Raw genomic sequence first — 12,291 nt, forward strand, 5'->3', positions numbered from 1 at the left:
CTCAGTTTTACGTCTCATCCGAAGGACGGCACTTATTTACAGTATAGTGTCCCTGTCACTATACTGGGGCATTAGGACCCACATGGACCACAGGGTGAGCGCCCCCTGCTGGCCCCACTAACACCTCTTCCAGCAGCAGCCTTAGTTTTTCCCCAGAGGTCTCTCATCCATGTGCTTACCAGGCTCACACCTGCTGAGCTTCAGTGTGTTGCAGGGTGATATGGCTGCTGGCTATGGGACAGCCAAACTCCTGACTTATCAATCGTGGACTTCCAGTGATCTCAAGTACAGCACCACCATTAACATGTTTTTTTAAAAACAATGCACAATGTTACAATTGATAGTGTTGGTTGCCTTTCCCCCTCAGACCAGAACAATCTCAATCTGTTCAGCATTGTAGACAAAACAAACACCAATTTAGTTTCACAATTTATTGCAGATCATTGTCAGAAGGTGTCAAGACAGTAAGAAGCAAATAACATTTAAAAAAATGATCACAGACATTAAAACAGTGATAAACAAAACCAATCTTGTAAAGATTATTTCCAACAATCACGGCACATTTCTTGTGACCATTTCAGTACCAACAGAACACATACCGCCAGTATGACAAGCCTACTAAAAGTCTCTAAACTAATAGCAGCTGAGATGTTAACTTCTGACTAATGATGAGCATGTTACAGTGATTGACAGGATAGAGTGGCCAATGGAAATTAATACTCCTCTCCTTCCTCCTCCCCCTCTCCCTCGATGGAGTCAACGCCCACCTCTTCATAATCCTTCTCCAGGGCTGCCATGTCCTCTCTGGCCTCAGAGAACTCACCCTCCTCCATGCCCTCACCCACGTACCAGTGCACGAAGGCACGTTTGGCGTACATCAGGTCAAACTTGTGGTCCAGGCGGGCCCAGGCCTCGGCGATGGCGGTGGTGTTGCTCAGCATGCACACTGCCCTCTGCACCTTGGCCAGGTCTCCACCAGGCACCACAGTGGGAGGCTGGTAGTTGATACCAACCTTGAAACCAGTAGGACACCAGTCCACAAACTGGATGGTGCGCTTGGTCTTGATGGTGGCGATGGCAGCGTTGACATCTTTGGGCACCACGTCACCACGGTACAGCAGGCAGCAGGCCATGTACTTGCCGTGACGGGGGTCACATTTCACCATCTGGTTGGCCGGCTCAAAGCAGGCATTGGTGATCTCAGCCACAGAAAGCTGCTCATGGTAGGCTTTCTCTGCAGAGATAACAGGGGCATAGGTGGCCAGTGGGAAGTGGATACGAGGGTAGGGCACCAAATTGGTCTGGAACTCGGTCAGATCAACATTGAGGGCACCATCGAATCGGAGGGAGGCTGTGATAGAGGACACGATCTGGCTGATGAGCCTGTTGAGGTTGGTGTAGGTGGGGCGCTCGATATCGAGGTTCCTGCGGCAGATGTCATAAATGGCCTCGTTGTCGACCATGAAGGCACAGTCGGAGTGCTCCAGGGTGGTGTGGGTGGTCAGGATGGAGTTGTAGGGCTCCACCACAGCTGTGGACACCTGGGGAGCTGGGTAGATGGAGAACTCCAGCTTGGACTTCTTGCCGTAGTCGACAGACAGGCGTTCCATCAGCAGAGAGGTGAAACCAGAACCGGTACCACCTCCAAAGCTGTGGAAGACCAGGAAGCCCTGCAGACCTGTGCACTGGTCAGCCTGGAGAGAGAAGATGCATCTGGTTGACTACTGCAGAAGACAGATGTGCTCTCCACTCAATCTTCTCAATTCTTAACACGGGTGGTTTGGGCTGTTCAACATTCATTCAGATACCCACCAGTTTGCGGATCCGGTCCAGCACCAGGTCGATGATCTCTTTGCCGATGGTGTAGTGCCCACGGGCGTAGTTGTTGGCAGCATCCTCCTTGCCAGTGATGAGCTGCTCAGGGTGGAACAGCTGGCGGTAGGTCCCAGTGCGCACCTCATCTGGGGAGAGACGGGTGAAGGGCTGTGAGCTCAGGGGCTCTGGAGCAGGGAGGAAGAGGAACAGCCCTGATCCCCCTCCACTCCACAGCCTGCAGAGCTTACCGATGACTGTGGGCTCCAGGTCTACAAAGACAGCTCTCGGGACGTGCTTGCCCGCTCCGGTCTCGCTGAAGAAGGTGTTGAAGGAGTCGTCGCCACCTCCGATGGCCTTGTCACTGGGCATCTGGCCGTCCGGCTGGATCCCGTGCTCCAGGCAGTAGAGCTCCCAGCAGGCATTGCCAATCTGGACACCAGCCTGGCCAACATGGATGGAGATGCACTCACGCTGTGGAGAGAGAAAGAGATCAGTTAACAGGAGGAACTGGCTCAGAGGCACAAAGGAAATGCAGCAAGTATGTTAAGAGGCACTTTTGTGTATCCACATGCTCTTCATCTAGAAAGACCACATGCAATCTGATTTTAGATTTTATCACCCCTAAAATCAGATAAGCACATGGAAGTAAAAACTAACGTGGGTTACACCGAGAACTCAAACAAGCACTTTCCAAAGTTCCGACTCACCTCTCCACATTTCAGTTTGATAAGCTTGGAAAATCAGATAGTTAAAGGACTCGTTTGTCATGCAAAACCAAGGAGACCAGTCAAGATATGATCTGTTCCTTGTTGCTTACAGGACTAATTACCTCCCGTCCGTTTATAGCATCTGACAAGAGTCAGATGTGTTTGACTTAACCATTTGAAATGCTTGCCATCTGCTTAATCACTGCAGAATCTTGCAGCCCCCGAGGCCAGAGGGTCAGTTTCCAGTAATCAGAGCCAGCGCCTCACGATCCAGGGAGGCTCCGGGATGCAGTCAGAGATCCTGCTGGGAAGAGGAGCCGCCCCTGTGCGGCAGAGCAGACCCAGAAGCGGCAGGGGGATCACGCCACGTCCTCCAGTCCCCCCCCCCTGCTAGCTGCATGTACACTCGCACATGGGCACTGGGATCCACAGGAATGCGCGTTGCTGGGCAACGGTTACCCTGACAGCACTCGCTCAGAATTCCAATTACGGGGGGGGGGGGCGGCTTCTATGCAGGAGAGATACCTGAACAGCTGACTACAAAGAAAAAGCCCAGACAAAGGCCAACGAGCTCATTACCACACTGTGTAGGTTTTCGCTGGTCCCGGAAAATCAGGATGAGAAGGCATCTATCAGAGCCCTGCAGTCTGCATTCCCTCAGCTCTGCACCCATCGGCCTGCGGGCTCAGCCACCCTCGCTCCCCGTCGGCACTGAACGCCTCTCCCTCGTGTGCGCGCTGTGGCAATGCAGTGTGTAGTCACGAACTCAAGCCTCACGTTCAGTAAGGAACCTGTTCAGAGCGCGAGGCAGCGGCGGCTTCCATCCCACTGCCGAGCCCCGCCCCCACCCTGCCCGCGGGCCCGACCCGTCAGCACCGCCAGCCGGCTGTCCGATCCGGCTCTTTAATCCAAGCTGCGCGCCGACACGTTCCTGCCCTGCTCGGGGCTTTTAAAGATCATCCCTTGAGTTCAGTGCCAGGCTGTCGCTGTTTTTTTTTTTTTTATCCTGTGAGCAAGACGGCCTCAAAACCACTGCCTCAATTCACAAGAGCCCCAAGAGGTCTTACTGTACATAAGCCAACAGGAAGCTCTGAACATGTGAAGTGTTTGTGCAGAGGGAGAATTTCACGCTGCTTTGGAAGACTGGAGGGATTTGCCATCTTTACCAAGGTACCAGACCAGCTATACTATCACAGCACCACAAACACACAAAATGCACAGGAATCGCAGGGGGCAGAGAATTGTTTCTGCCCTATACTCGTATTCAGTAAAAATAAAATGGAGGGGAGCGCGTCTTTCAGTTTTTAGAGGAGACTTTCCCGGTTCTCCCGGTCCAGAGAGACCTGCAGAGAACAGATGTTCGCCTGCCCCCCCCCAGGAGGGGGGTGAGGTCACCAGCACCCCTCCCCCGCTGATGTCTCCGGCTCGCTCTCCGGCCGAATCAGCTCCGCCGAAGCCCCTCTGAAGGGAGAGAGGCCGCGGCTGCTGGGCGATTTCCCGCAGAGACACGGCGTTACATCTCAGACTCCCCTGTTTCTCCAGCTCACAGAGCACACCGCGGGCTTGAACACGCCGTGCAGAAAGACCGTGAACCCCCGAGTTCAAGCCTGGCTCATCCCCCCCATCCCAGCACCACCGGAGAGACTTGACAAGATCCGCCGACAGGTACGTCGGCTCCAGACGTGGGCGTTTGTAATCCTGTCTCTGCCGTTGTATAACGGGCGTCGAGACAGAACCACGCTCATCGTTCAAAAGCTCTAAAAGACTAAGTGGGCAACATTTAAACGTTAAAACTCCTTCCGCCTTCGAAGACGGTCACGGCTTCGGCGGCCGGGGTCTCTCCCGGGTGGGACGGCCGGCGGTTTTCTCTCAGGCTGGGAAAGATGAACGATTTCTACCCCCTCCAGACAGACGTTTATGTTCTAAATTATAATACTAACGTTATGGATGTGCTCTCATTGCTGCAGCATCGCTCTTCCAAGAACCTGCAATACGAAATCACGTTCCGGCAAGAAACAAATTATTCTATAAAATTAAAATCGCTGCCAGATCACTCTCTCGGGATACCCCCCCCCCCCTCCATCACCCACAATCTGGTACCCGATAATCCTGCTGCTGCAGCTGTTCGACCGGCTACGGGTTTCTCCCATTCAAATTCAACAGGACGCTCTTCCTGTCCGGGTTTCACTGCCGGCCGGTGTAGCTAAAAACAATCACGACCGAGGTGCGCACGGACAGCCGTTTCTCTGTTCGCGTTTCGCCTCGCCGCCCGGCAGAAGGTACAGCGCTCTGAGCCAGGCAGGTGCTGGACAGGTGCCGGGGGAGCGATGCGCTCGGAAATCCGATCTGGAAACGTCACGGTACTCACCATGCTTTCTGTTAAGGTGGAAAAAAAACCAGGAGAAAACCAACAGAAGGGGGTGACTTGTGGTGTCTAACGGGGCGGTGCCGTTACTTGACCCGACAGCTAAGAGTCGATGCAGTAACTGGTGGGGGGCGCGCGCCGCGATCCCCCTTTTATGGCAGCACGCGGGAGGACGGGCTTGAATAAATTACTAAACCCGCGCGCGCAGGAGGCGTGAAGCGAGTGACGCGCTGATCAATTATTAACCAGAGCCCAGACGCCTTTATTTGCACGCTTGTATGTATCTTAATCATCGTTATGAGAAAGGCTGGTGTTTTGATGACCCCACAGAACTGCCGATGGTATATTTTAGGATCCGATTAACCAAGCACGCTATTTAATGTCAACGAATAATGTTCTAAAACCGCAGCCGGTATTTTATTTTAATAACGTCGGAGTTTTATGCTCATGCTCGCGCGAACTAGATTGCGTCACTTTCCAGAACGAACCTACGGTACACAGCCCGGACGACCGACGTACCCGAGCGGTATTATCACATGGACCGGAGGCACAGAGACGAGGGTTTCTGTACAAACCCTCTGTACTGTATGTGTCAGCTCTGAATCTCAGCCAGCAGATTTACAGCATCTTCCTCAACACACTCGTCCCGGACCAGCAGCAGACTGAGAAGGCAGAAGCTGACTCTGCTCAAATATTTTCAGAAGCCTCTGCAGTTTTTCCCCATACAGGCTGCGGGTATAAGCAGACCAGGACAGGCAGACGCATTCCCAGGGCTGAATACGGCACTCCGTGCACTTTACAGCCCAGAAGCAGAAGCAATCCTCTACACAGAATTCCCAACAGTGGGATTGTGAGCACCAGCAGATGACACTCTTCCGGGTGGACACAGAACTGCCCAGCCCCGGTCCTGGAGAGCCCAGGTCCGGTCAGTCTCACAGGTCACTGGGGCTGAAACGATTGTTCGATACTGTCGACAATAAAAATATTCCCCTCGTCGATGTTTCGTTTACATTTTCAAACGGGCCTCCCACCTCCAGCGAGTTAATGACGTGACCTGAAGAGGACGGCAATGCTGCTACAGCGTGACTAGAGAACGGGCTGAAGAAAAAACAACAGTAATGGCGGAAAAACCGATAGCCTGGTTAGCAATTAGCATTTGTGCAAAAGGGTTACTATTAGCAAATTCAAATCGCAAACCTTTCATTACTAAGCAACTAGGTGTGGAGTTGTATTTAATTTACAAATGCATGGCGCTCGGTGGCGTGGGCGGTGTTCCGACAAACTGAGCTACCCAGTCCTGCTACCCTTACCAACATCCCTGAAGATCACCGTATCCTGTCAGATTATACAAGTCATGAGAATAGCGTTCTGAATAATTAGAAGGATTTAGCAACGGCGAAATACCACAAGCTCTACTGGTTTGTCTGTTAGCCTCAAGTTTGCAGAGTTGCAGTTCAATGCTATTGCATACGGCCACCAGTGAGTGTGCACGAGCCGGCTTACCGGAGCGGTGACGTCACCGCCCTTCCCTGTGATAGCAGGGGCTACAGCCGCTGAGCTGACGGGAGATCTCTCTTTAGCTCAACAGGCTGGGACCCTGTTGAGTGACGCCGGAGGCTCACAGGAGGCGTGAAGCGAGTGACGCGCTGATCAATTATTAACCAGAGCCCAGAAGTGTGGGTCGACCTGATGTGGTGGCGGCAAGTGCGCCCACCTGAACCCCGAGGCGTTAAAATATTTTTCGGTTTGCTGAACCCTCACCATGTGGATAGGAGTCTCTTCAAAGAACTGTACGAGAAGAGAGATAAAGCTGGTCATCCTATCAGATATGAATCTGTGAATAACAACCAGCAATGAGATGTGATCATATATACTGTTTTAAGTATGTATATTAATGTAAAGCTTTCTAATTTGTGATGCCCTGTATTTCTTTGTGAAAAGAAAATAAAGTTATTAAAATCAATCGCTCACCCTGTCGTAGCATTACGTCAAATTGTTTAGCCTAAAAACAAATAGCTTGTCCTGTACACCTGTTCATAGCTTGTCTTGTGAACTACCGTCATGTATACAGAAGCTCACCTCGTGAAATAAAAACACGATCGGAATAGACTACAGTGTTTACCCGGTTAAATGATGCTGCAGCCGAGAGAGAGAGATCATCTACATGTTTATTATTGATCAGTGTTCATCACCGCGGCTCAGATTCACAAATCCTACAGTCCATCCTAGCATTTACTTGCTGCTGTTCTGAGTTCACAGCTGGATTTCAAGGGACTTATTTGAGTTTATTTTGAACTTATTTGAATCCTTTTTTTATTTTATTTTTTATATTTAACTGAACATTATTTTGAATTTTATTTTTGTACAAAAAAAAAGAAGTAAAGTTTTTTTCCTGAAATGTAAGAGTGAAAGACTGTGCAGACAGAAGATGTTAATGTTTAAGTTAAGTTGATACTTTTTCAAAGTTTTGTGTTTCTCATTATTTTATGGAATAAAGGTATAAAGCTGATGAACAATACCGATGAATCGATTAATCGCTGTAATATTCGCCTGAATAATCGATGATCAAAATATTCGTTTGCTGCAGCCCTACAGGTCACCCAGTTTAGTCAGCTCCTGCTGAATCAAGCGGGTCGTCGGCTCAGTTAAGAGAACTCTGGCCCTTGAAGAGCACTGATTCCAGCCCCAGACAATCTCTACATGTCTGAACTGAACAAGCCACCTGCTTCACTCCTGACAATGGAAACTGGTGAACAGATGGTGGGCCTGAGGACCCCTGCTGTACAGTCTGCCAGAAGCAGGTCTGCTGCCATGATCTGCGGACATCTTGAAAAGTCTCTGCGGGCCAGGCCACGTCCAGATCCTACTTTTATGCCAGTTACGTGCCAGTGTCCTAATTTCATTAACCTCAGGCTCCGCCACAGAACAAGGTTCCCTTTTGCTTTGCTCTCACCTGGTCTCACTCGCTCCTCATGATGGAGTCCTCCCCTGCAGCAGTGTGCTGGCTGAGCAGCTGTCTACACGGCTCCAGGCTGGAGTGAGCAGGAGATTGAAGACTTTTTTAGGAACAGGCAGACAGACAGGGGCCCCTAGTCCTGTTGCTCTGGGGACACAGGGGCCCCCAGTCCTGTTGCTCCGGGGGCACAGGGGCCCCCAGTCCTGTTGCTCCGGGGGCACAGGGGCCCCCAGTCCTGTTGCTCCGGGGACACAGGGGCTCCCAGTCCTGTTGCTCTGGGGACACAGGGGCTCCCAGTCCTGTTGCTCTGGGGACACAGGGGACCCCAGTCCTGTTGCCTGTCCTGTTTCTCCCGGGACAAAGTGGCCTCCAGTCCTGCTATATAAATACTATCATAAATAATATAATACTGTATTGAACAAAGACGTGTGATTGTTTTTAGATTATTCTCAGCAGACTTTCGGGCTGTGATCGACCGTATGTTGCGGGAAGTTCTTCGTCAGAGGAGCAGGACTGTGCAGATTCGGTTGTGTTGATCTCAATGAGGACAGCAACGCGCACTGGGTCTGCCCCGCAGAACAGACACACTGCCAGGGGCTCCCAGCTCCTATACACAGTACACAGGCTCAGAAAGAAGCTTCCTTCACATTTTGAATGTTTGTCCTGTTTTATGGTCTGTTTGTGAGAGTTTGTCCTGTCCTGCCTTGTGTGACAAAAGTTGTTTTCACACTTTGAGAGCTAGTCCTGCCATTAGATGTGATTACTTCTATTCTTATCACCTCCTGGAAGGACATGAGGGAATCAGTTGCTGCAGCTATTAAAGCAAGTCACCTTCTTTCTGTCTGACTGTACCCTTTGGCGAAGGCTTATTGAACAGATCCCAGCATTTACTCTAGTACCTTCCACAATGTGGTGCACTAGTAATCTTGTAGTGCTGGACATGTTCAATACAGACATATGTGCTGCTTCACCATTGGATGGGGTGTTTCACCGCGTGCCCGCGCCCTGCTGGCTGGCATCCGCGTGCCCGCGCTCTGCCCAGCTGGCTGGCGTCCGCGTGCCCGCGCTCTGCCCAGCTGGCTGGCGTCCGCGTGCCCGCGCTCTGCCCAGCTGGCTGGCGTCCGCGTACCCGCGCCCTGCCCGGAGAATGAAGCCGGCTTTGTCAGACCTGCTGTCAGAGAGGAGGGTTTTTCGCCGCTTTGTATCCTTCTGCTGTCCAGGCGCTACTTTATCTCCGCCCGAAGCGAGTAACACCGACGCGTAGTAATGCAACTTGTCTGTTCATCTCGGATGCTTCCTGCAAGGAGTTCCACTTCTAAAGACTTTGAAATATTTGACATTAAAATATTTACTAATCGATGTCCCCGTGACTAACACGCAAGCTCTGCCTGAAACGAGCACGTTACGTTTAGTCTAGAGGCCCGCAGAGCATTTTAGGGTGACAGAACCGAGCGGAGGCGGTGCTCATCATTCAAGTTGGTTTTAACAAAGCGTGCCCGACGCCGGACGGGTTTCCCTTAGCTGTCCCGTCTGAAACATTTCTTTCCGTATTTATAGGAAATTCAGCCACGTTCCGCGCAGTAACGAAACGTTAATATTATCCACCCTGCCACGTTCGATCAGCTTGTCCAGTCCTGGTATCCGGGCTCGTGTTCTGACCAGACGGGGGAGAATCCGGCACAGGACCCGTTTCCGCACACAGGCACGGCCGCGTGGCCCAGAGAGGCTGAGACTGGAAGCGCGTGGCGTGAGGGACGAACACATACCCGACCTCCCCCCACCCCCCCAAGCCCGCTCGGCGACGCAGCGCCCGCACCCCGATCACGTCACTGGCCGCGAGGTTGTGGGCGGGGACGGTTCCGAACAGAATCATCTGTCACAGTGCAGTGTTAGGAGTAATAAGTAGCTTGGTCTTAACGTTTAAATCAAATTCCATGCTATTATTATTATTATTATTATTATTATTATTATTATTATTATTATTATTATTATTATTATTATTATTATTACTCCCACCCCTCCCACAGCCTCTTTGCCCTCCTACCACCTGGGAAAAGAGATCGCAGTGTACGGGCCAGCTCCCAAGGACTCTGGAACAGCTTCTCCCCGCGGCTGTCAGGCTCCTCAACACCCTGGAATCCACCTGCACCCACTCCAATTCCAGAAACAGGGTTTGAATCCCCCCAGTGTGGTGTGTATATTGTATGATGTATTTTCTTGTAATTTGCACTATGTCCATCCTGTCCACAATGTGTATGTCAGTGCCCTGTCTGTCCTGTGTGTATTTGCACCGTGGACCAGGAGGAACGCTATTTCCTTCCACTGTCTATGGCTAGAATGACAAATAAACGTGAACTTGAACTGGATTGTTATTAACTCTGCTAACCCTCATATCCTCTGATATCGTGGTGATTTTGCTTGTCTTTAACCAGAGTGACCTGCTGTTGCATGCTCTCGATACAATCAGTGGGCTGGCAGAGTGAAGTGATTCCTGCGATTTCTCCCTCCTTGCAGGAAACGTGTTTCAAAGGCAGGCGGCGGTACCTTGTGCTGCCCTCCCACAGCTCTGCTCTCCTGCCTAGCCTGGCTTTAACATCAACCTTGCCCATGTTTCTGTATGACCTAGTTCCCTGTCCTGCTGGCTCACTGCAGCCTGTGGCGTGTCTGTGTCGGCAGGCAGCCTTCCTGCCGCGTGCTGATTAGATCAGGCCCATCGACTATAAATACCCACAGGAGCACTGAGTAATGCCATCAAGTGGATCTGCGCATGTGGGCAGAGCAAGGACCAGGCTAATAGCATTAGCACTGAGAGTGAGCCAGGCTCACGAGGGCGTGAACTCGAAACTAGGGAAGGAGTGCACTCCAGCTCTACCCATCTGGGGCCGATAGGTGTTGCCCAGTAAAGTGTCAGGAAGTGGGGCTGAGATGCGATGGAGCAGCCCCTGCCCATGAGTTCTGCAGGCTGAGGAAGTCACAGAGAAAGGCTGCTTGCTGGCAGCAGTGTCCATGTGGCACCACAGTGGATAAAGCCAATGCAGTCCAAATGAGGGCATAAGACAATTTAAGATTATAAAGCCAGCAGCCATATCACCCTGCACCTGGCAGCCCACAGCAGCTCAGCAGGTGTGAGCCGGGCCAGTACCTGGATGAGAGACCTCCTGGGAAAAACTAAGGTTGCTGCTGGAAGAGGTGTTAGTGGGACCAGCAGGGGGCGCTCACCCTGGAGTCTGTGTGGGTCCTAATGCCCCAGTTTAGTGACGGGGACACTATATTGTAAAAAGGCTCCATCCTTCGGATGAGATGTAAAAACCGAGGTCCTGACTCTGTGTGGTTATTAAAAATCTCATGGTGTTTCTAGATAAGAGCAGGGGTGTTACCCCAGCATCCTGGCCAAATTTCCCCCTGGCCTAATAATCCCCATCTATGAACTGGCTTCATCACTGATCTCCTCCCCACTGATAGCTGATGTGTGGTGAGCGTTCTGGCACACTATGGCTGCCATTGCATCACCCGGTTGGGGCTGCACACTGGGGGTGGAGGGGAGTCCCCATTACCTGTAAAGTGCTTTGAGTGGAGTGCATTTTCTTCGAATGGCAGTAGTGTCATTATCGTACAGAATCCAGCAGAGTCAGCTCCAGAGGCAAGGCTGGGGAGTTTGGGCCAGATCAGTGAGTGCCACACTCCTATAGAGGTCATGAAAACACTTCCTGAGGTAACTGAAGATTATAAACATTCAACAAACACTTAAACTGCCTACGGGCACTCTCAAACTGGCTTCTGAAATGACTTTCAGTTTCCATTATCCTGGTGCTCATTTTAGAAACTAAGGACCAAACCTGACAGTGTAGTGAGAGTTTAATGGCCGTTGTCTGTTAAACAGCCAATAATCATAATAATAATAATAATTATAATAATAATTATAATCATCATCATCATCATCATCATCATCATAATAATTGCTTACACTTATATAGCACTTTTCTGGACACTCCACTCAATGCGCTTTACAGGTAATAGGGATCCCCTCCACCACCACCAGTGTCCAGCCCGCCTGGATACATGTACATATATTGCTATACTTAATGCAATAAGACAAAAAGAAGCAGTAAACAGGAATCCAGGGGATGCGCAAGTGTTTTTTCTCAGCCTGCACAGGCAGTTGGGGGTGTTAAACAGGAGAACAGGAAGAGCCGTGGATCGTGGCTGGGTATTTGAGATGGGAGTGGGCTGCAGGGCTCCTGGTACTGTCCCAGCAGTGCAAATTGGGCAGCAATCGAGCTGCAGTCTGAGACAGATTTCTGCCTGCAGGGTTGCTAATGCAGCAGTACCTGCCACTGATCCAGAGCTATCGGCTCCCTGGTAGGACAGCACAGTGCACTGCGTCTGCAGTGTCTGTAACACGGTAACACACTGCCTGCCGCTCGAGAAACATCTCACTGAGCGCAAGA

The 12,291-nt window shown here is 51.1% G+C and overlaps 1 protein-coding gene across 1 annotated transcript; it reads right to left on the minus strand.

Annotated features, from left to right (window-relative positions):
• Positions 1-416: 416 nt before the first annotated feature.
• On the minus strand, positions 417-5,023 carry LOC138217763 (tubulin alpha-1B chain-like). Its single transcript, XM_069178620.1, has 4 exons — positions 4,891-5,023; positions 2,064-2,286; positions 1,813-1,961; positions 417-1,694 (listed from the first exon to the last, which is right to left on the minus strand). Exons 1-4 carry the CDS (start codon positions 4,891-4,893, stop codon positions 714-716), a joined length of 1,356 nt encoding a protein of 451 aa, XP_069034721.1. The 5' UTR covers positions 4,894-5,023; the 3' UTR covers positions 417-713.
• Positions 5,024-12,291: the final 7,268 nt, after the last annotated feature.

Source organism: Lepisosteus oculatus, chromosome 1 (genome assembly GCF_040954835.1).
Source record: "Lepisosteus oculatus isolate fLepOcu1 chromosome 1, fLepOcu1.hap2, whole genome shotgun sequence".
Taxonomy (NCBI): domain Eukaryota; kingdom Metazoa; phylum Chordata; class Actinopteri; order Semionotiformes; family Lepisosteidae; genus Lepisosteus; species Lepisosteus oculatus.